Genomic DNA, 25,057 nt, shown 5'->3' with positions numbered 1-25,057 from the left:
AGTGTAAAACCTTGTATTTTGTATTATTTTGTTTGTATTTGCACTGGTTAAGGGTGATCTGAATTTTGTATCTCTAATAAAAAAATAAAAGGAAAACTACCTTTTTAGCGGAGTTGAAAGGGAGATTGTTTCCACCCAAAACTACCTCCAAAGTGCAGGGTGGATTCATATTTGGTCCGATTTTAAACCATTAGAATTCAGATCACCCTAAACCGGATCAGATTTATGGAGACATACTTGCAAAGCATCTGAAATCTGATTGCTGTTTCTCCTCTACATACAGATGCATCGAAATTAAAATTAAATAGCTTGATAGCATTTATCTGATCACTTTGATCCTCTTGTACTTTTGTGTACGCCTAATAAGTTATAAGAGTTCCTGTTTATAAGTACATACAATTCTTTTATCGTTTTATATACTAAGACCACCATTTTAACTGGGTTGAATGTTTGGTCATTGAATAGAATTTGTTTCTAGGCAAGTGTTATTGCTCATGGTGAGAAAGCTGTTTTTTTATTCTTTTATTTTCTTTTTCTGGGGAAGAGGTACCATAACTCCATTGTTGGTTTCTTGTTTTCGACCATGGGATTGGAATTGGATTCATCACAATGTGGGCTTACCTCCTCTCAAACAACTTCCCCTGTTTATCTCTGAAAACCCTGCTAGAAAGGTGTAGAGGATAGTTGAGCTAGTCTAATCCTCAAGTTGGAGATTCTAAGGCATAGCTCTTCCACCAATCTCCAAGTGGTTCATGGTTAAGAGCCCTCTTTCAAGGGAGTAGAAAGGGTGAGCCTTGAGAGACTCAAATATGCATAAATGCTCTAACTCGCATAGAAGCACTAATGATGTTTATAACTTCATATTATCGACATAGAGGATGGTGGATTGGACTCCATCTCTTAGAAGCTATTTAACAAGGAAAATAGCCAATATATTGTTCTTCCAGAAAGAGCTAAAATTGTTCGACGATGTCCACTTGTGGCTTCTGTTCCATGGACAATAATGGGCTGGCACTGGCAGAAGTAAGGATAGGTGCATGATCACTCCTAAGAAAAGGTTCATTAACCCTAACCCCCTATAATTTGGCACATCTACTAAAATCTACCATATAGTTTGCATATATTATTAAAACAACCCTATAGTTTGCAATCGTTATAGTTAATTCACCTTCCAACACAAAATGTTTGTATTTTCGTTGGTGAATGATCACGTGACCCCTTTTAGTTAATTAAACTTCCACGAGCCCAAGGTTTTTAATTCCAATAATAACCCTTGAAATCATGGCATCAATCTTTTTAGAAACAAAACCTAGGGCAAAATCAACAGTGTATTTTCTTTTAATTAATTTGGTCAAATGAACATTAGGATTAGGGGTCCAAAGGGTCATACTCCCATCTGAGATGGGCAGAGATAAGTAGAGCGGTTGCAGACACAATAGGGGGTGTTTTTGTAAAGGATAAAACTGCAAAAGTAGCAGTACCGAAGACAACACATTTGGCCTGGGCATATATTATTAAACCCCCCACCCCCACAAGAGTCAAGGCCCTAGAGAATGAAGGATACGATACGATACGATACACGTACACCCACGGCTTAAATCTTGAAACCGAAAAGTACAGAAGGGCAAAAATTGAAGCGTCTACACAGACATAAACAATGTTAAGCATTTCTTTTAACTAGTCTTTTCATGTCCATACATTTATATGCTTGGGAAGAAACTAATAACAAAAACATAAAAACATAAAAATGAAAACTGAGGTGATTCATTTTATTTACAAACAATAGCGGCAGGAAGATCCCCTGGAATCTCCCCCTTCAGAACATCATTTTAAAAGTACTAGTCGGTCAAAGCTGAACCAGACTTCATGAAGAACTAATATTATATTATTGAAGAATTAATTAAGGAAGCAAAAGGTGAAAGTATAAAACTTGTGCTGGTGGGCCACGGTGCAAGGTGAATTGAGAATTTACAGGAACAGAAGAAAGGGGAATAAGAAAAAAAATGCAGAGAAACCCACCACTTCCCGCCATTCCAACGAGATACAACATGGCATGCCATGGTAAATCTTGAAAAAGAGGGGAATGGAACAGGGAAGATGTTTCTTCTTCAAGTAGAAAATGGGCTGAACTTCCTAAACCAAAATTAGCCCATGAATGGTACTGCAATGCAACCCAACCCCCCACCCCCCACCCCCCCAATGGTGGTGTCAAGATAATTATATATACCAATGGATTGGTTAGTCATGGAGGCTCAAGACAAGTCAAAGGACCCTTGCCCTTCACTGATGGCATACAGTAGTTTCTTGTACATAATTTCCTGCAAAAAGAAAAATCAACTATAAGACCATGTACAATAATTAAAGAATGGAATAGGATAATATCAAAGACGTTTTTTTTTTTCTCATTCACTTTTTTCCTTTCTCATGATAATGAAGTGCAGGACCTTAGTTGAATAGGGAGGAAGTTTGAGGTAATTAGCACAAGTCATGACACTAGGTAAGTCATCATCCGCTGATTCAGAAGGCCCTGTTCCATTTGATGCCGTGTTTGTTGTGGTGGAAGAATGCTGTGCCAGACGCAAAATGTCTACGTCAATAAACCTCATATAAACCTATAATACTCAGCTCAGCATTAGATACATACATAGATAGGCATTTACCTTTCTCACAATTGTCAGCTTTGGGTTCAGTACGCCCAAACCACCAGGTGGAAGCCGGGGTGCACCAGTTACAAACTGGCAGAAGGCACGCTGCTGTTCAGGTGTAAATTCTCCCATTATCTCTAGTAACTAAAGACAACAGCGGGAACAAGAAACAATGTGGATAAAGTGAGAATTGGATATAGATATAAATTTGGTTTCAAAATTCAATGCTTGTATCTAAAGCAAAAGCATACATTGACAATTGCAGGGCTCTTGGCAGTGTATCCATGGTCAAATTTTATATGATCAACCAGAGTCTCAGCCTGCATAAATTAAAAAGTTAAAATCACAAGAAGAGCTACAATCATGACATAGCTTTCAAGAACCACATTAACAATAAATTACCTCCCACAACTCTCTACGGCCACATAGCAAGTGGTCCAATTCATCAGGAGAAAATATTTGCAGAGACGAAATGTCAAAGACCTGCATGTCTCAGACAACAACATCTAGGTCATAAACAAGAAAATAAGCCAAATAAGCAAATCTATAAATAAGGAAGGTTTATTTCCTATAGCCATCACAAAACTAAGAAATGGAACAGTGACAGTACATTGAGAGCACTCAAACCTAGAAACAAATACTGCACCCAAACTTAAACATGAAAACAGCAGCAGATCCAACTATAAGATATGGCTCAAGGCTACTAGTCATAATGATATATCCTATTTCAATGTTCGGGCACATCATACCAAGACAGACAAAGATGCCCCTGTTTACAACAATAAAAACTAATATAAAGTGCTATTTCAAGTACTCAGCCATCAATTGGAGTGCCCCATTTAGAAAAATGGAATGGGCATGTACCACAAGCATATTATTTCAAACAAATCTGTTCAGAAAAAAGTCGCTTGCCTGATTAAACCCTGCTCTGAAAGCTTCCATTTGTCGTACAATTCCAGTCTTGACAGTTGCATCAACTACCAAGGATATATACTCCTCCAAGTTATTAATATCCACCTATCAAGACAATTTCAGACTTCAGGACCAATGCAGAGGCATAATGAACTGAAAAAAAGAGGTACTTTCCAAGAAAAAACAACAATACATTTTCCTCCCCTGGTTTTAATACATAATCTGGATAACCAGGAAGTGTAAAATCCAGACAAAGATCTTCAATTGGAGTGCCACGGAAACGTAAATCTGCAATTTGATCACTACAACCCATTGCTTCTAGATACTGCTTCCGGGAAACAAGGACTTGCAATTCTTGTAGTATTCTCCCAAACTCGGCATCAAATGAAAGAATATCATGCAAATCAAGCTCCTGCATATAGACTAGGATACTAAAACACTTCGAAATTCAACAGGAAAAAACACAATAACTTTGAAAAACAAATTCCCCTATCACTGAATAATAACTCAGCAGTTCAACTTACTTGACCAAGCACAAACTTGTAAAATGCTGTTGATAATGGAAGGTCAAGAAGCCGTCCATCTTGAAGTGCTTTTGCCATCACTCGTCCAAGAAGCCGAAAATATTCTATCACTTTAGATAATTGGCTACCCTCAGAAGCATCTGTCTTAGGAGGCCATGGGCGAGGGAACAACCCAAGAGGAGCATGTATAAGATCTCTGTCACCTGCAGCAGAGTCCAATTCAAGTTTCTTTTCGTCTGAAGTATCATCAGCTTTTCTGTTTTTCTGTTCATCTGCATCTACTTCCATTGCTGGCTTATCTGCTGAAGCATTAGACCTCCACATTCCAAGGCTAACCTTTTGCAGGTCATGACTTAAAAGAGTGTAAAACTCAAGTGTGGGACCTAACCCTGTGCCAACCTCACCAAAATATTCTACTTCTAGGACAGCCTTTTGACTACAATACATCTCCATAACTTTTGCTGCAGAATCCAAGATACGGTTTCTTGAGACACGGACCTTCTGGCGCTGTAATCTCCCAACACGCACCTCTCTCTCATTTGTTGAGCCATGACCATCAGCACCCTGTTGCTGCTGCAGTCGATGCAACGCACGAGACAGCCCAAAAGCAGTAGAATAGAAAAATTGTCTCCTAGTTTCAAAAGGAAACAAGAATGGGCAAGCTTTGGTCAATTGGTAGCACCATGAAGGAAGACTACCACTACACAGTGCCAGGGCATCCTGGATCTGCCGAACCAATTTAGGAGTGAGCTTGCCATTGATGAACTCCTCGTAAGGAACCTTGGCACCAGCTGAACTCAATTCCACACTAGAAATTTTCCCCTCTGAGAAAATATCTGATAATGCCAAGATTCGTAAACGAGGTGCAAGCTGATTCAAACCCTCCAATACACGCAACAATGCCAATATGTTATAAGTTGGGTTAGATTTTTCTAGATCACATGGAAGCTCCCCCTGCAAGATGCTGTCCAGAAGAGAGGTTTGATGCCATGAAGATTCAGAAGTGGCGTTGGAAGCAGAACTGGCCTTGACAGATTTGGATGGCGTGGTTGAAGCAGAACCTCCAGCTGAAGTCCTATCATTTTGCCTATCCGCCCTCTGGTACGTGATGGTATAAATGTCACTCCAAAGCCTGTTTCCATCACCAGGCAGAAAATCAGAGCCAGTATACCTCTCATCATCATCCTCATCCTGTACAAGCTGGCGTTGGATGGCTTGATATATAGTTAAATGTCTGTTGAGTTGCTTGCCACCCGCTGAAAATATCAATTTTGCATCATTTGAGGAAACAGATAAAAGATGTCCATGTCGATCCCTGCCACCCCTGATACTTCTACCACTTGCAGATGCAAGCCCAGCCATAGCGGCCGCAGCAAATGACAGTGCACCCTTTGAACGAAATGAGCTTCCACCCCTAAAATCAGAAGACTCCATGCCCCTAACTGTGGAAGCTTTGTTGCTGGAACCAGAAGAAGGATTGGTTTGGCTATCACTGGTTGCAGGGGCAGCTGCACCATCCTCGGCTGAATCTCCCAATTTCACGTCATGTACTTTCTCTGCCATGCCAAGGGGATCATCTCTTAACACCTGAGAAGAAAATGAACATCAATCACCTTAGCTTCAACTTGAAATATCAAAGAAAAAGTGTAACTTACTACACCAACCAACACCCCAGTCATGCATTAACCCACACAACAACCAAACATGTTCAACTGAAAATCAGTCACCTCAGCTTCACCTATAGTGCATCCTATTATAGTTCATTTTTACTATGTTGATTTCAACCATGTCAAGTAGAAATCTCCTCAACAGCCACAAAGTTGTCTCTGATTTTTCCTTCTACGTTTTTCTTTATTTTAGATTTCTTTAGTTTAACACATAAAATATGATCGGAAGAGTACGGACAGGCCCAATGCAGATTTCTGAATTCCACTGCAGATCTACAAACATTCAAAATGTCAAATACCCCCACTCTATACACCAATGCCAGCCCATGAATTGGCATCAATTCCGAGTGGGCACCTACCCCAACTGTACTTTGGGCCTAAAAATTCTGACCCTGGGATGAACCGCCATTCTCCCAAATATGATTGCAATATGGAGAAACAGTAAAAATACAACCTGGTTAATGCATGCCAGTGCTCAACTCTACAAAGACTCACTAACAAAGAAAGAGCAGCACATGTTATATTCTACAATTAATCCTTAAAGTATTGCAAAATATTGACTTCTTTCAATATACAGAACATTGAGAAGAGGATGGTTTAACTTTTTCTCCTGCACTCTCTCAGCTAAGGTAGTTAAACAGCAAAAACTATGGTTAAGTTTTAAACATTTTAAGTAATATTTTTTTAATATAAAGTTTGCCCAAAAAGAAGGGCCAGCAAGACAAACACCAAGGGGCCTTATGGTGGTCCTGACTAAATTGCCTCATGAAAGATTCGACGGTCATGAGAGAGAGAGAGAGCAACAGTGCAAGTAACATTTTTATTGATTTCTTTTGAGAGAAGAGATTTTGTAATTTAACATGTCTTCTTCATGCAGAGGATGATAACACATAAAGCTTTCGCTGGTTTATTTTGCCCCTCCACCCCCCCCCCCAATTCCATATAAATCGTTCATACATGATAAACTATTTTTTGATCATCCAAAAATATAGAGGAAATCAAATTATTCACCTCTTCTTGGTCATCATCATCATCTTCTGACAGATCTTCTTCAATCAACAATGCATCATCGATCTCAACTGGAGAGACATCCAACTCCTCATCCTGCACAAAACAAACATTTATTTTGTGATATGTTACAAGAAAATACAGGTTAGTAATATCACTCTTGTAAAGGTCAATTCATAAAACAGGAATTGCAATTTAAGACAAAAAGTTCTTACAAATAAAAGATGATTATAGTATGCATCTTCATGAGTGGAACCTTTTAAACTAAAAAAAAAAATACAGTAGGGAAATATAAGTCTATGTTCAAAATAGACAAGTAAAGAAAACAGCTCTCAGTATGCTACTGCAAGGATCCAGCAACATTTGTTCAGAGCATTGATAACAGCAAAGCAAGGCAACTGAAGTTTCTTAAGAACTTTATGCATAATGAGTGCATAATATAGCAGATGCTTCCATAATGCCCAGAATATGCAATCAATAATCAATTCCCATGTGCTACACAAACTCACAAAAATGACTGGTACAACTTTTCTCCCATATTAATAACTTCATGCTTTGGTGATTTACATGTTACCAAATTAGCTAAAATTTGAGGAATAAAAGTGGAAATTTTTTCCTCAGGAAGATATGAAAAATCCAAACCAAGCTATTATCATATGCTACCTAGCTACAATTCTACAGACACATTCAGCAAATGTGTACAGCCACATAACACACGGCATTATCAAGATTCATCAGCTCAGCTAAAACCCGGCATTTTTCCGATAATTGAGCAATAAGAAAACCTTTTTTTGTCAGTACAAGATACCATTTGAATAATTGTATGAAATATACAAGGAGAATAAAAAAAAGGAGCTAAACATGGTTTGAGCACACAATCAAGAGTCAAGACAGCCACAGTACATTCCATCCTGCATATGTATATGTGTGCATGTGCCAGAGGATAGTGGCACATAAAACTTACAATTACAATGATGTGGATATTACAGTTATGGGAAACAAAACATCAAGTACAAGTACAACACCCAGAATATTTAACTATTATCTGGATATTTGAGTTACTATAGTCATACCTCAGAGCTAGAGTCCTCATGGGCAGGTTTCATTTGGGCATCTTTGTCTGAAGCTGCTCTTCTGCGTGCAGCATTTCTTGTTTGAGGTCCTCTTGTCTCATCTGGAGCAGATTTCAGAACAGCCTTGCCCTTTCCTTTTGAAGAGCTTGCATTACTATCTTGAGCCTGGTCCTTCCTAGGTGCACCTCCAATAGTCACCGATGATCTGGATCTGGTGGAATGGCGACGAGTGGAAGAAGGTGTAGATGTAGATGGTGATGAAGCACCAGCTCCTGCAGGTGTAGTACCAGGCTCAGAATTTCCTGAAGATGCCAAGGGTTTCTGTGCAGGTTCACCTCGCTGAACTCTTGGCCAAAGAAATTCTTCTACAGCAGCTAAACTTGCAAGGGGATCAATCAACACAATGTTTGACGAATAATCACGAAGAGATTTGTCTCCTTGAGCTCTACAAAGACGTAGCTTGAATGGCTGAGCCAATGCACTCAGCCCTGATGAGAGACGTGCACTTCCACTGGATGACCTAGAGGAATGGCTCAGTACAACTGGAAAACGCTCCAAAGAAGATAGGGAATTTTGAAGCTTCTGAACCAAGACAGTCATAGGAGCTTCATTCCCTTCATTAACACCAGCAGGAAGAGCAACAGAAATAAAAGACTTGAATCTTTTAAGTGCTTGTTGTCGAAACCTAGGCAGATTAGCTTCTGATATTCTCTCCCTGGAAAAGGTTCCACAAGAAAAGTAGTTCAGCAAAGCTGCAACAACTCCACTACCAATGAACTCAAATGTGGAAACACCATCTCCTTTACTCAGTTCTGCTAGCATCTCAGATATCACTCCAATCAAGTGTTCCTCTGTATTAGCTGAAAGGTCAGCTATGCGAGGGCCAGAAGCCTTTGATTTACCCTTTGATTTAGTCTTTTGATCATCAACACAAGCATTCAACTTCGAGCATAGGTTTTTCAAGCATAGAAGGTCATCAGTTACACCGACTTCAGCTGCCTTGCTATCTGCCGAAAAATATTTATCTTTAAAAGCTTTTGCACAAGCACTTACGGTTGTGCGAAGACTAGAGTTAACAGTTGGGATTTCTACTGATGCTGGCGGTGAACCAACACTGCCAGGTATAACACTTTTTGATTCTTCCAAGGAATTTACATCTGCATTTGAACAACCACTGCGTCGCCGATAGCGCCTGGAACGTGATGATGTTCCAGGTACAGAATCATGATCTTTTTCAACAGAAGATGATTGGACAGTAGCTGTATTTGAAGAATCAGTTGATATAAGTGTATCAACAGCATGAACCACCCCCTCTCTCACAAACATCTTAGAAAATGTTTCAGGAAGCTTTTCCATAAGAATCTCGGCTATCTGAAGGGCAGGAATCAATACTTGTGGATCTTTCCACGCTAAAACACCAGCTAAGAAACTGGGAGATCAAACAATAGATAACCAAAAAATAAACTTCTTAAATATGCATGAAAAAAAAAATACACACTGAATAATATTTGCACAAAGCATAAATCAATACAAGAAAGAGTAAAATAATGCAAGTACCTTGATATGTTTGTTACACTTAGTAAAGACTGAATCATATCTGCTGTGCTAAAATACATCAGTTTTCCAATAACCGACAAACATTTGTGGCGAACTGGACCATTCACACTAGATCCATAGATCTGCTCAGCAAAAGGGGAGTAAAATAATAAAAAGTATGAACCCTATTATCTATTTAATTGAAGGGGCAGGTTAAAGCCTCTTAGCACAAAATAAAACCCTTGGAGCAACTAACCTGTATCAGAACAGGAAGAAGATCCATTCCAAATTGCTGCAGGAGCTCAGGTTGATCATGCAATAACCTCTCACGGACTGAAACCTCATTGACAGTTCCATTTGCATCTTCTTGCTTCCCAGAACTACTGGCAGGAGATTTCTTTCCAGCAGAGCCTTTCACTAGATAATTTGAGCTGGTTGGGAGGGAAATGGTTCCTTGAGGCAGTGGGGGAAGAAGCTCATCCGCAAGGTTCACAATCTCAAATATCTAAGCAATGAAATGTAATCCCCCAAATCAGATATCATCAAAAAATAAAAGTGCCCGCCAGGTCAGTAAAACTAGTTTGCCCCACTTTTTTCTTAGAGGTGAGTACAAGTTAAGATACATTTAAGGTTTTCTCATAGATACTATAAAATTGAAATGCATGAATATTTTTTCTCATAACACACAATAATGCAATGCGAAAGTCATTTAAAGTCATTAATGTGTTAAAGAAAGAATAATAGTATGTAACAACCTTTAAGTGCATCTTCTAGACCACCTTTATTTTGATTTCTTAAACAAACATTCTATAAGCTTCAGATCATGAAAAAGCATCAAATAGAGAGCAGATTAAGAGAAGAAACACCTGAAGGAGCAGGTGTCAAGTGAGATGTCTATAACTGACTGGCAAGAGTAGGCTAAGGACCCGACTGGAAGTGCTCAATTCACAGAGAAAGAACATCAATAAGAAAATGCAATGATGTTCCCAAAAGCTATTTCTCCTACTCCATCTCTCCCTCCCTCTGTTTGCCAGTTGATTCAAGATTCCTAAACAACTCATTCACCATGGCTGTCATACAAGTGGCACTTCTAAGAATGGAGAATGAATTTGGAGATCTGAACAACTAAGCTTATAGAGACATTGTAGTCCCACTTTGGCCAGAAATAAGCATCATCATTGATTAAAGCAAGAATTTATCACCTTTCAAGCATGAAAAAATATACTCGATACACAGTTCTGCACTCTACCTAGTGAATCAGTACTAGATGTCAAAAGAGCTTTCTTAGGATCATAAGGAATGTACCCCTACAGTTGGGGACCCTAACAGAAACAAACAATGCAATACAGCAAAATGCTGACAAACATTACAAACAAATAAAAGACCTTATCGCTGAAGACCACCCCCACCCCTTGCTCCTGGTCCTAGTGCCCCCCATTCAAAGTGTTCCATCTACATGTTAAGAAATATCATAAAGTAAAACTTTAATGGATGTTCATTAAGAACCTGTGTTCTAATATGACACTTGGGTCCAGATGGTTCAAGCAATTCATTGAGGACAAGTTTTTTGTTGTTATTGCAAAGGCCTCCACATACCAGTTGTCATGGATGTTCAAGGACTTGTAATAGAGAGAATAAATTAACAATGACTGGAAGGTAGATTGGTCAAGAAGCACTTGGTGACACGGATAATCTTTCTTTTTCTTTCTTTGAGAAAAGGTAAAGTATTGTATTATGATTCTTCATTGGTAATCATTTGTCACTAGCACAACCTTTGGCAACCATAATTAGCATCTCATTGAGTTAGGTTTTGAGATAGCATAACAGCATTGGCTTGCACTGCCTTTGGTCCTTGACTTCAGCACCAAGAGCTTTTACCCGAATTCATTTTCATTATTGGAAAATACTTTCAGCACCAAGAACTTGTACTTGCACTCACTTTCTTGGTTGTGAATGCAATAATATCCAAGACAGGGGAAGCTTTAATCTCTTCACCTCAGTGCTCTTGAGGATCACAGAGGCAACTTGATTCACTTAATCATCAAGAATAGTGCTACCATAATATACAATAAGATAAACTCCAAAATGTGTCACCATCCTCCTTAATGAGCTATGTTACATGGACGATGCAAGGTAAACATTGCACCCATGTGAGACATATTTACAAGCACAAAGATTAAAGGGAGTCTTCTCTTGTCTGAATTGTAATATGCAACTAAGAAATCTCAAAGATTTGGTACTAATTTTGGACAGAAATTGTGAATTTGTAAATGACAACCAAGTATGATCAATTATAAATTGCCTTAATTGCTTATTTATGTTTGCATGCATATCATCACCATCATCATCCATGTCTTATCCCAACTATGTCTGATTCATATATGCTTTTTAATTTCTTTTCTGTTACAACAAGCACTCCATTTTCATATAAAAATGAAAATGTTATTAAAAAGCCTTAACTATATGAAGTTATAAACATTGTACTAATATCCATTTTTTACCAAAAAAATGTCCACTTTTTCAGGTTTGTCAAGTCTCACACCTCCTTTGTCAGACACTTTTCTCCATGTAACATCAGTCACTAAGATTATAATATATATTACATACTTCATACATACGCCCTGTACTCAGGGCCTTTTGTTCATTGTTCCTTTCTTTGTTTCTTAAGTAATACAAAACTTTCACTTAGAGGACCATTACCCAATGCTGGCATTAGATGTCCAGGGTCTTGAGAAGGGTAAACCAGATATGCACCTAATCAACCAGCATTTTTTGCATGCAATGGCCACTCTCAGTCAGATGTGCACATTTTGACTATTGTCAGCCCAAGATTTTACCATGCACCAAGCAATGGCCCCTCATATAAACAATTTAACTCATCAAAATAAAAGGTTATCAAGCTACATTTTAGCCGGTCTCACAAAAACCTTCTCTCTTGTGGAATGGGAAGTTGTTTAAAAATGGAAAAGGTAGGGCACTCATAACGGCTTTTCCATCTAACAAAGGTTGGCCTTGTTCTAGGGCTAAGGATTTTTTCCCTTTTTTGTTTGACTCTCTCATGATAGACAACAATAATCAAATTACCGGTTGGTTGGACAGATGCTAATTGCCATGATACATGACAAGCAGCAACTCATATTAGAGAAGGTAGTTTGGAGGGTAGTGAGCATGAAGCTAGGATAACAATGTGGAGGTTCTGGGAATTGTATATCTGGAGTAGATTATAAACCAATATTCTACTGACTTTCGAGTAATCAACAAGCTAGTAGTGGATTGTTGGAGGCTAGAAGTGAGCAACAGGCGGTGGTGTAGCCGTGTAGGGTATCCTCTTGCTAGGAATTGTGTATGAGTGTATCTGGAATGAAGGTCTACATCAGTCTTCTATCATCTTTGAAATAAGATGGTTCACGTTCACATGTCACATCCAAACTTCAAGAGCATAGTGGACCAATGAATCCATCAATGAAGAATAATTTGGTGGTATTTCAGGACTCCAAAAGGACCAAAACAATGTAGCATATGCTATGGAACAAAATTAATCAACAAAAAATGCAGAATAGAGCAAAATAACAGAATAGGAATCATACAACTGGCCCAAAAAGCTTGCACATAGGATCTCAATTAATTAATCAATCAAATATTACCCTGTATGCACTTAAGTATTAGGCATGAACGTTTTCAAGTCTCATATTGAAACAGAATTTTAACTCTTATGGTGAAGCAACTGGACTGGATGTATTCAGCTTGTTTTCTCACTTGAATAAAGCTGTGGACATTTCTAGCATACAGAAAGTTAAAATTCTGACCAAACAATAGCAGAGTAAAGGTTCCCCAAGATTATATTGTACAAAAGATAAAGAAGCAGGAAAAAAATAGTCGACTCATGAAATCAATCGATTGAATGACTAGTCAAAAAAATCAGACTGATCGATATGCTCAAATATTCATCTTTAACCTGTAAGAATTGTTCACATCAAATTGATTAATGACTATCACATTGGCATTCTTACCAAACTCACATGCACATTTAACATACTACATTACAAAGCACCATACACTCCAAGTTGGAATCTGGAACAGACTTTGTTGCACATTCTTTCCTAGGTGAGAAATAACCAATGACATAAAAGAATAAATTTTAAATGCACAAAAAGTAGTTATACAAGCAGTGGTATTTTATCATAGTTATTGGTAACTCATGCCAACACGGAAACCACCTATCCCACATGGCAACATGAACTACCTAGAGAAGCACCAAATACCTGCTCTGGTGGCCTGGTTAAAGCAGGTGAAACAGAAATGCTTGCAACTAGACCGGACCCAGAAAGAATATCTTTCAGAATGCCACTGATACCAAGGAGAAGCAGAGTTTTGGCACACAATGGAGACCCACTTGCACATGTTGAAAGAAGGCGGATTAAACCCTGCACAGCAGATATTTTAAATAGGGTCCCTAACATAAGCATTTAACCTAAAAATATAGACTTGAAAATACCGTGTAAGTAGATGTGCTTAGGGATGCTTGCCCGCCTCCAGAATTACTGATAGAAACAAGAGAAGCAGTTTGTGCTACCAGTCCATGATTGCACAGTTCATCTAATTTATCTGGAGATGAGGCAAATGCCTCCGCAATTCGAGTCAAGCAGACAGAAGCATGCTCCAAAACCTGAAGAATAATAAACACAAGACAGTTCATTAGAGGGAGAGGCAACCACCTGGAGACGAAAATCTTACTGCTAAAATCATAATTTTGGACATGACGATCTTACCTTTGAATCATGATACTGAAGAAGGTTTGTAAGAAGAGGTACAGCTTCCATCACAAAGTCAGCTGCATCTGATGGAAGTTTCTTGCACATATTTGCAGCAGTAGATAATGCAACCCTCTGGAACACGGGACACACAAACACAGAAAGAACAATCAAACAAAAATACACATCATTGGTTCAGTTTCCAACAACAAAACAAGAAAATTTCGCTGTTGTTGAACAACATTGATGGTGAACATTAATTTAATGGATGGACCACCTGAACTCCTGTAGAGAAGAAGTCAAGATACGATAGCACTGCCATAAGTGCACCTGCTCGCAAGCAAGCAGTTGGGTGTTCCTGGGAAATCTTCTTAAGAGCTTGAAGAGACTGCGTGCATTGAAATAAAGAAAGCATTAAATTATCGGATCTCAATGAACGAGTGACAGATTTAAATGAACAATAGTTCCCAAAGAAGACAAATAATTAAGTTTTCTTTCTAAACCATATTTGATGCCCTAAAGAAAATTCTACTGCTACTATTGGGATCTGAAAATCGACTTTTTGTTTTTCCTTTTCTACTTTATGGATTTGCTTGAATATATGAATGTGCATTTCTCTGCACCAATACCAAATACATCTGAGAAGCAAGGAAGAAGGGATGTTATCTAAAAAAGGATGTTGAATGAAGAAAATATGGAACCTGTTCAGCCAAGTCCATGTACTCGATGGTAAGCAGCCGTGCACAGAAGCACGAAACAGCACCATAGTGAACAACAGCAGCACAGGACGATGGTAGAACGTCACAAAGATGGGTAAGCGCCCTGGCAGCTAGCAGCATAATATCAGCATTACTCTCGTGGTTAAGAAGCCCAACAAGAACAGGCACAAATGAGTCAACAGAGAATGTGCTAAGCGACTCCTCGGTCCCAATAGAGAGCATCTCACAGAGCTGAGTTAAGGCCTCAACCTGACGCCCTTCTTCTCCATCCGCACGCAAACCAGAAAGTATCTTCTTAAGCCGCCCGCTCTGATGAGAGGATGATGTTGCTACAACAGCAGAAGAAGGCAGAAGATCGTCCAACCCAGCCCCAAGTTTCCGAAGAAGGCCTTGGAGAGCGCTGCTCGCAGAAGTCAGATTCTGGTGCAAAATTCCAACACCACCCTCACTATCATTATCATCATCAATCCCACCGCCACCACCATCTATACTCAACCCTAAACTATCCCGATCCCTATCCCTGTCCCTGTCCCTGTCCCTAACCCTAATTTCAGTCTCCTTTTCTTTCCCTTTATCCGAATCTTTGTCTCTCTCTGAACCCTGGTTCCTACCACGGCGGCCGGATGATTCGCGGCGGGCAGCAGAACCAGAAGATTCTATGTTGGAATCCATTGGAGCAGCCGATGCCAATGACTCTTGGGACCGTGAATTCTGGCGGGAACGAGTGGAGATTGACGAAATGGAGGGAACGGACAATGACGCTGCAGCAGATACACGAGCTCTCTTGCTCGAACGGGTGGTAGGCTGAGATGAAGGGGCTGCTGAGGAGGCCTCCGCCCGCTTCCGGCTCCGCGTTTCCATACAAAACCCCCCTCAGTACGAGAAGCCGCACGCCTTCGGCGGCAATCAAGCTTTCCCCGATCCACCAAACTCTGGCATATCCTAATCACCAGTCTCAAACAGAAAAACCCTAGCTTTATCAAATCAGACTGACCAAGAAATAATTAACTATGCCTTTCAAGAAAACAAGAAAAACCGAAACCCCTATAACCAATGTTAATCAGCCCTTCTGCAATCAGAAATTCTCGGAAAATCTTTTCGCCGGCGATGTTTCAATTAAATCAGAACTACGGGAATTAAGGAGAGAGCTTAAGCCCCCCAAGTGTAAATTTCGCGATTGAGACACAGTTATTACGACTATAAAAAGTTGTAGAGAAGAGTTTCAGAATGCTTTGGTTTGGAAAAAAGAAACCCTAGAATAAATCGAAGAAACCCTGTAAATTTCCATGGCGGTGAAGGCTTTTCCTTTCGCCCGTCTTTATCGGCATATGCTTTTCTGTGCCTTACTATATTTTAGAAATATTACTTAAACTTCCCCTGTATGTTTTAAAATGGGCTTAAACTCCTCCATATTTTCTGAAATTGGTACAAACAACCCTTATCATACATACGTGCTTGCTTAACAACTCCATTTTTATCATTTTTTATTTATAAGTCCAAGATACCCGATTACCCTCCATTGCAATTTGCAATGAGCAATTTGAAGTATTATCGGGACAGAGAAAAAAAAGGGCTTATGTTTGGTTTGGAAGAAAATAAAAGTAAAATAGAAAGTTAAGGGAAAGTTCTTAACAATTTTTGTCAAACTTCCTATAACTTTCACTCAACATTATGTTTATCTCTTACTCTCTAACTAATTAAATACAGCCAAATGTGCAAAGTGCCAATTGGCTAGTTGGTAAGGTCTTTACCTAGTTGTCATTAAGGGTGTCAATGGACCGGTTTTGGATTGGACCCATCTAAATCAAAATCAATTTAGATGGATTGGATGGATCAATAAGATATTGAATTGGGCATGTTCAAATTTTAATGGTTTTTGTTGGATTGGATGGGATCTCGTTCATCTATAATGATTTTATTTTAGATTGGGTTAGATTGAATTAATATGTAGTCGATTAATAGAAGATAAGACTATAGGTGTCAATGGACCATGTTTGGGTTTGAATCAATCTAAATTAAAACCAATTTGAACATATTGGACGATCTAGACATTGAAGTGGAATGGTCCAAAGTATTTTATTGTATTGGATTTAACTTGGTCCATCAGTAATGGACTTATATTGAACCGAATTGGATTGGACAAAATTTGATCCAATTGACAACTCTATTTGTAATTGAGACTTGGAATTGAATCTTGCCTTTACCATTGTTTTGATTTTTTTTTTTAATTTGGTCACTAATATAGGTGTAATCGACTGGCCTATACAGAGCTGACATGTGTTGACTAGAGGGCACCAGCATAGGCTCACCATGAGGACACTCGGGGTTACCCGATGCGGACCAGGTGGACCCAATCGTAGGGCGTCGTGTGCCTTTGGGAGAACATCTCGCCAAGCCCTCGTACAACTCACATCTGGACCATCCGATACTAACTACCCCCTAACAACTCTAACTATAAATGCAAGGCACCGCCCACAAGGTAAGGGATACGAAAAACCTATGTGATCTCTAGTGCTCTCTCCTCTAAGGACTTAGCGCTATCTGAGATCTCATCTGGACCCCTCGGCTCTAAACTTTCTGCTTACCTTGTATGCATACTAACTTGACCGTCGGAGTCCTTACCTCAGGTTCTCACCCGAGGCCTCTGACATCTTCTTCCTTGCAGAACCACTACCGAGAGCCCCTCTAGAGCCATCGGTGTGCGCAAATGAACAACCACATCTCTTCTCTCCTCGAACTCCCTTCTTAGTACCAGCCCTCGGCCTCAACAATATCTGAAGGAACAATCCGCCTCAACCTCGACTCCTCTCCTCTGGACCCTCGAAGCCTTCGGCCTTCCTTCGCAGCTTGAGAGCAAATTTACTTTGTTGCCCTCGACAAAACCGAGCATCAACAATTGACGTCATCTATGGAAACCGTTGCTAAGACGATCCCCTAAAACACTACAAACTTAAGATCTCCTAAGCTTCAAGCACTATGGTACGAAGAGACAAGAACCCTTAGAACCTGGTCACAAATGAACAGTCCCAGGCGATCCTTGACTGTCTGGAATACCTCACGCAGTGCGTGGAACAAGCCTGCCCCCAGGCAAGAGGTCCCTCCCAAGGCAACCACCCCGCCGAGGTGTCAGATCCCCAGCCGACCCACCAGCCCAACATAGAGAAATGTGAGACCTCTCAACTAAAGGGAGGAAGAGCCAGTGCATTCCGAAGACAAATGTTAGCCTTCTGAACAACACCACCACTGTAGGAGGGAGAACCTCCAGGATGAAGGCGGGCACCTCGGCCGTCGTAGCACCCACTCAAGGGCTGAGGGCCAACGCCGCACCTCTCCCACACTGGTCTCGAACCTCTGTGACGTCCTAAACGACTGTCGCGCTAGACGGGAGACGCGTGGCCCTGCCTCGAAGCATTCAGGAGTTCGTGACCCTAGGATTGTGGAACTATGAGCCAAGCTCAAGGCCGTCAAGGACAAGCTCCGCCAAGTCCGAGAGAGCCGAGCCAATGCCTTGGCCGATCAAAGCAATCTGATAGGGAGAATGGATAACTTCACCCCGGACATCATCTCCGAGCCTCTCTCCCAGCACTTTAAAGCTTCCACGCTGGAGATGTACAACGGGAACTCAAACCCCGATCACCACCTAGAAAGTTTCAAAGCACTCATGATACTCTATGTGTATTCTAACACGTTGATGCCGAACTTTCCAAGCCACCTTCAAGGGGGCCACCCGTCGTTGATTCTCCAGCCTCTCGCCTCGGTCAATCAACTCATGGGAGCAATTTGCCAACCTATTCCTTGCTTGCTTCATCAGCAGACAATGCCAGAAGAGTGTAGTTTTGCTAATGTCCATTAAGCAAAAGCAGGGAGAGAGTTTGCAGTCCTATATTGACTGCTTCAAAAAGGAAGAGCTCGAGGTCTATGACCTCGACCCTATGGTCTCTATGCACGCTGCCATCAATAGGCTCCACCCCGGTTCGGCACTAAAGTGCTCGGTTGCCAAGACCCCGCCAAAGATGAAGCTAGAGTTCCTCAAGAAAGCCCAAAAGTACACTACGACTGAGGAGGCTTTGGCCAAGGACCACTAAGAAAGAGAGGTCAAGCGCTACAACGGGCCCATGGAGAAGAAGAGGAAGGGTGGAGACCACCACCACAACAACAACAGTAGCAAGGACAACAAGAAGCCATCACCTCGGCCCTAACTTACAACCAATACACGCCACTCAACTTCACCCGGACGCAGATACTTGATGCAGATCTACGAGGAGAAGTTCACAAAGTGGCCTGAGAAGATGAAGAGAAACCCCAAAAGGGGAAATAACAAGAATTACTACAAGTACCACCATGACACAAAGGAATGCTATGACTTGAAAAACGAGATAGAGTCCCTTATCCAATGAGGGCACCTTAAGCAGATCGTTAGTGGCGAGTCTGGTGCCTCGTCCTCCTAGCAGCAGTAGCACCACCCCCACCAGCAAATAGTTGGAGCCATCGACATCATCGTTGGGGGCACAGCCTTTGCCTCGGCCCACAAAGCCTATGCCAAGCAGCTAAACATCCAAGGGAATGTTCCCAAGAAGACGAAGCAGCAAGAGACCCTCTCCTTCACGGACGAGGACTTGAAGAGGGTTACAGTCCCCCATGATTACGCTCTAGTGATCTCAGTCATCATCGCAAACTTCGTAGTTAAGAGGATTCTCGTCGACAGTGGCTCCTCGGCCGACATCCTCTTCTACAAAGCCTTCGAGAAGATGAAGATAGCGCCTGAGCGCCTCTCCATCCAGCCGATGTCCCACTGGTCGGCTTCTTCGGTAACATGGTCAAACCGGAGGGAAGAATTACCCTACCTGTCACGGTAGGGACCGAGCCTCAATAGATGACGAGGATGAACGAGTTCCTAGTCGTGAAGATCGGCTCGCCCTACAATGCAATCATGGTGGGGCTGACCCTTCACGCACTCAGGGTAGCCATCTCCTCATACCACCTCACCCTACGTCGGAGTCGTTCGTAGGAACCAGCAAACAACACACTAGTGCCATATGGCAGCACTAAAGGGCAAGAACAAGGAAGCATTGCCACTAGAGGGCTTCGACCTTAGGGAGGAACTAGCGAGCCGAGGACCTAATCTCGGTTCCCCTAGATAAGGCCGAGCCTAAGAAGGCAATCCATGTCGGGTCCAACCTTCCCCTAGAAGGCCTATCGGAACTGGTAAGTTTCCTCAAAACTAATGCCGACGTCTTTTCTTGGTTCGCCGCTGACATGCCCGAAATTGACCCCTCGGTCATCACTTACTGGCTGAGCATGGACCTGAGCTCTAGGCCAGTTCGGCAGAAGAAGAGGAACTTTGCACCAGAAAGTTAGAAGGCCATAGGAGAGGAAGTTGACAAGTTACTCGAAGCCAGCTTCATCCAAGAGGTATACTACCCTAATTGGTTGTCGAATGTGGTTTTGGTAAAGAAAGCTAATGGGAAATGGCAGATCTGTATTGATTTTACAGACCTTAACCGAGCCTGCCCTAAGGACAGTTTTCCTTTGCTGAGGATAGACCACCTCATCAATGCCGCTGCATGGTACGAACTACTTAGTTTTAAGGATGCCTTATTCGGGTACAATTAGATAAAAATGCACCCAGAGGATGAGGAGAAGACCTCATTCATCACCGAGCATGACACTTACTACTACAAAGTAATGCCTTTCGGTCTCAAGAATGCAGGGGCCACCTACCAACGCCTCGTCAACAACGTGTTTAAAAATTAGATAGGGAGGAACATCAAAGCCTACGTGGATGATATAGTGGTGAAGAGCCTGAAAGCCGAAGCACACACCTCGAACCGGGCCGACACCTTCAACACCTCGGACCGGGAGGAACATGTGCCTTTGGCATCACCTTGGGCAAGTTTTTGGGCTTCGTCGTCACACAAAGAGGCATTAAGGCCAATCCGAACAAGATACAAGCCATCCTGGACCTGGCACCCCCTTGGTCAGTGAAGGAGACTCAAAGGCTCACTGGCCGAATAGTGGTCCTCAACCGCTTCATGTCAAAGTTGGCTAACCGTTGTCTGCCCTTCTTCCGCGCCATCAAGAAACTGAAAGATTTCTAGTGGACGAAGGAGTGTCAGCACGCTTTCGACGAACTCAAGGCATACCTTGCCTCACCTCCCCTCCTCGCTTGGCCAACTCCAGGAAAAACCCTATATCTATACCTATCGACCGGAGATGAGGCATTCAACTCAGTTCTAAAAAGAGAAGATGAAATGTAGAAGCCGATATACTACATCAGCAAGGTTCGCTTTGAAGCCAAAACTAAGTATTCCGAGGTGGAGAAACTGGCCTTTTCCCTCGTGGTCTCGGCTAGAAAGCTCAGGCCATATTTTCAAGTTCATACTATAGCAGTCCTCATGAACCAGCCCCTTAGGGCTGTCCTCACCAAACCTGAGACCTCGGGGCACTTGACTAAGTGGGCCATTGAGCTCTCTGAATTTGATATACAGTGCCAGTCGAGGCCCGCTATCAAAGCACAAGCCCTGTCAAACTTCGTAGCAGAATGCACCTTCAGCTAGGCCCTCTATTGAGCCCCCAAAGATGCTGAAAGGGACCACTCAGCCAAGGAGGCTCACCACAAATGGAAACTCTTTGTTGATGGTTCATCCAACGCCAAGGGAAGCGGAGCGGGCCTCATCTTCCTCACCCCAGATAATGTAGTCATAGAGTATGTGCTAAGGTTCGACTTCCTGGCATCCAACAATGAAGCCGAGTATGAGACCCTCTTCGCTGGATTGTAACTTGCCGGGGACCTCGACTCCCTACACGTCGAAGCTTTCAACAACTCACAACTGGTGGTGAACAAAGTCAACATCGAGTACGAGGCCAGAGAGTAAAACATGTCCAAGTGCCTTGCCAAAGTTCAAGAGCTCGCCCATCACTTCCAGCCCTTCTCCTTGCAGCAAGTCCTGCGAGTCGAGAACACAAGAGTTGACACCCTTTCTAAGTTGGCAACCACCTTGGATGCAACCCTCGGTCGCATTGTCCACATGGAGAAGCTGCCTCGGCCCTTTATAGAAGAAGCCCAAGTACTTCCAGTAGAGGCCGAACCATCATGGATGGACCCCATCATCAACTTCTTACTAACAGAGCGACTGCCCGACAACATGAACGAAGCAAGGTAACTCCGACGTCAGGCAGCCCACTACACCTTGTTGGAAGGAAAGTTGTACAGAATGTCATTCACCTTGCTTTACCTCCGATGCCTTGTTAGGAGGAGGGCGAGTATGTGCTTCAAGAAATTCACGAAGGCATCTGCAGCAATCACGTCGGCAGCTGAACCCTGGGACGCAACCGAGCTGGTATGCAAATGCGACAAGTGCCAGAGACATGCTAACCTTTGCCACTGGCCGACCACAACCCTCTCGGCACTCAACAGCCCCTGGCCCTTCGTCAAATGGGGGATGGACCTCCTTGGCCCCTTCCCTCAAGCAACGGGGGGCAGGAAATACCTCGTCGTCATCGTTGACTACTCCACTAAGTGGGTCGAGGTCGAAACCCTAGCTACTATCACGGCTCAAGCAACTCAAAGCTTCTTTTGGAAGAACGTCATTTGCACTTCGGCCTCCCCCACATATTGGTAACTGACAACGGAAAGCAATTTGACGACACCGGGTTCTGGGAATGGTGCGCCTCCCTCGACATCAAGTAGTAGTACACTTCAGTAGGCTATCCCTAGACAAATGGCCTAGCCGAGGTCACCAATAGAACCATCTTAGGTGGATTGAAGACCAGATTAGACCGAGCCAAGGGATTATGGGCTGATGACCTGAGCAGTGTCCTCTAGGCATATCGAACCACACCTCAGACGGCCACAGGAGAGACCTCATTCGGTCTGACCTACGGTACAGAACCAGTTATCCCAGCAGAGATCAGCTAGACGATGCTCCGAATCGAAGCGTACAATGAGGCCGAGAACAATGAGACACTTAGACCAAACCTGGATCTGTTGGAAGAAGCCCAGGAGCATGCACAAATTAGGGTGGTTGTTTACCAGGAACGAGTGGCCCACTACTACAACTCGAAGGTGAAAGAAATACACTATTGAGAGGGGGCCTCGTCCTAAGGAAGGTCATGGTCTTCAAACCCGGAGTAGGAAAGCAGGGCCCCAACTGGGAAGGCCCCTATAAGGTCAAGCAAGTCCTCGGCCTTGGCACCTTTCATTTGGAGCACTTAGATGGAAGACCCGTCCCTCGTACGTGGAACTCGGAGAACCTTCGGATGTACTACCAATAAATGTAAATTTTGATGGACAACTAATGAATGAATAAAGCAAAGTTCCTCTTCGGCTCAACATTTAGCGTGTGTTCTCACTAAGTCCCTAAGACTCCTCGGCTTCGCGATTGGCCGAAGCACGCAGCCTCCCCCGAGGACCATGTGCTTGTGTCGGATCGTCGCTAGGGCACATGGCCAGTGGTGAACACCCCAACTTAACACCTCACCAAATGAAAATACACCAGAACAGTCGAGGCATTGCACGCCTCACTACCTGACTAACACGGCAGTTTGCCTCGGCCCAAGACCTTGACCTCCCTAGAGCGTCACCTCAGCCTCGCTGAAGTAACCACTTGGGAATAAGGGAGCCAGGTGAGCTATACCTTCGCCCCGTCCCTCCCCCACACTTCAATAGGCCACCTTGGCCTTGCCTAAGCAACCACTTGGAAGGAAGGGAGCCAGGCGAGCTACACCCTTGCCTCGGCCCCTCCCCCACACTTTAACAGGCCACCTTAGCTTTGCCTAAGTAAACACTAGGAAGGAATTAGGCCAGGCGAGCCGCACTTCGGTTGCACGACTCCGCCTCGGTCTCTCCCTCCTAGCTATCTAAGGCAAGCGTATAATGAGCTAGTACAAGCTATTTTTGGTGCCTTGTGATCTTTTCGAAGGGAGGGGTAGAGACCCATCGACAAAAAGAGAGAGAGAGAGAGGGAGAAGAGAAGAGAATGAAAGAACACACTATAGGAGGACCTCGAAGAGCAGAGTCCTCAGCTAAGTTGGGGGGAGGGCAGAGTCCTTAGCATCATCAACAGCCCAGGTCTCTTTGGGGGAGTTAGGTATTACCTTCAGACCCTCGATGTCGAAGTCGAGCATCACTTGTAGGAGGACCTTCTTAGTGTCCTCGATGCCATCCAGGTACGACGAGGACGCATACTCTAGGAGGGGCTGATGGTACTCGTGCGACTTCGTGAAGGCCTCCCCCACCTCGGCCACCGCCTCAACCGCCCGCTTCTCTACCTCAGTTGCCCACTTCTCGGCCTCAGTGGCCTACTCTTCGGCCTGTGTTGCCTGCTGCTAAGCCTCCATGGAAATGTTGTTGAGGCGAGCCCTTTCCTCCTCGGATTTCTTTAACACCTCTTGCTCCTGGACGAGGCGGGCCTACGCAGCCTTTAGGTCAACCTCCAACGTCTTTCGGAGTTGCTACTCGTCCTTGTAGGCCTTCCTGAAGGTGTTGCGTTTGATCTCGGCTGTGGCAACCGCCACTTGGAGCTTCTTGTTGTCTTTCTCAAGCCTGTCCAAGTGTTCCAAGGTGAGGCCCATCCGGTCTCCCAAACTGACAAAGTGGCGGCAAACCTGCATCAAGTATCATCAATAAGGGCTACAACAAAGAGAGAACTAAAAGACGAAGTACGGGGACAAAAGCTCACCTCAGCTAGATGGTAAAGCCCCTTGTCGCGGATGGGCTGAGGCTTACTCTGCATCATCTTTAATCGATCCCTCAGAAGGATCACCCCACTCACTAGGGCCTGCCCGACCCCTTCTTCAGTAATCAGATCCCCCTCATGGATCGACCACTGGGAGCAAAAGATTCTGGAGGGCTGCCCGGTCTCTCTAGCAAGCTCCTGTGCAGATGCGGGGGCGGATGAGGTTCCCGCGGGATACCCCTTGGTAGGGGGCCTCTTCGGCGCAACGTCCCTAGTAGAACCCCCCTTGTGAGCCACCTTCTTCAGCGGATGCTCTCTTAGGGCCTCCTCGATGGACCTCTTCTTGTTAGCCTCGGCCCCCTTGGCCGGCCTCTTCCTGTTACCCTCAACCGACTTCTTATTTCCCTCGGTCGGCTTTCTTCCATTGTCCCCTTGGCTGACGGGGACTTGTTGTGGACAATCCCTTTGGTGGGGGCAAGCGCCCTCTCATCCCTCCCGAGTACATCCTTGGCATCTGCCCTCCTGCCTCCTTGCTCGCCTGGGCC

The 25,057-nt window shown here is 43.2% G+C and overlaps 1 protein-coding gene across 1 annotated transcript; it reads right to left on the bottom strand.

The window, feature by feature from the left end:
• Nucleotides 1-1,651: 1,651 nt before the first annotated feature.
• On the bottom strand, nucleotides 1,652-16,175 carry LOC104604249 (E3 ubiquitin-protein ligase UPL3-like). The gene is made up of 17 exons (XM_010268520.3): nucleotides 14,818-16,175; nucleotides 14,394-14,504; nucleotides 14,135-14,251; nucleotides 13,861-14,031; nucleotides 13,628-13,789; nucleotides 9,622-9,870; nucleotides 9,387-9,508; nucleotides 7,830-9,258; nucleotides 6,760-6,852; nucleotides 4,082-5,668; nucleotides 3,751-3,969; nucleotides 3,558-3,662; nucleotides 3,048-3,128; nucleotides 2,897-2,965; nucleotides 2,661-2,789; nucleotides 2,445-2,567; nucleotides 1,652-2,318 (listed from the first exon to the last, which is right to left on the bottom strand). Exons 1-17 carry the CDS (start codon nucleotides 15,694-15,696, stop codon nucleotides 2,253-2,255), a joined length of 5,712 nt encoding a protein of 1,903 aa, XP_010266822.2. The 5' UTR covers nucleotides 15,697-16,175; the 3' UTR covers nucleotides 1,652-2,252.
• Between the last annotated feature and the right edge of the window lie 8,882 nt (nucleotides 16,176-25,057).

The sequence above is a fragment of the Nelumbo nucifera genome, chromosome 6, assembly GCF_055504915.1.
Source record: "Nelumbo nucifera cultivar China Antique chromosome 6, China Antique-T2T, whole genome shotgun sequence".
Taxonomy (NCBI): Eukaryota; Viridiplantae; Streptophyta; class Magnoliopsida; order Proteales; family Nelumbonaceae; genus Nelumbo; species Nelumbo nucifera.
The sequence above is the reverse complement of the archived record's forward strand: the minus strand, read 5'-3'. Positions and strand labels throughout refer to the sequence as shown.

Coding starts and splice junctions, on each gene's coding strand:
- LOC104604249 (XM_010268520.3), bottom strand. CDS start 15,696: ATGGAAACGCGGAGCCGGAAGCGGGCGGAGGCCTCCTCAGCAGCCCCT. Junction 6,853..7,829: donor ATGAGGACTCTAGCTCTGAG/GTATGACTATAG, acceptor TGTTTTGTGCAG/GATGAGGAGTTGGATGTCTC. Junction 2,568..2,660: donor AGCTGACAATTGTGAGAAAG/GTAAATGCCTAT, acceptor CGTCTGGCACAG/CATTCTTCCACCACAACAAA.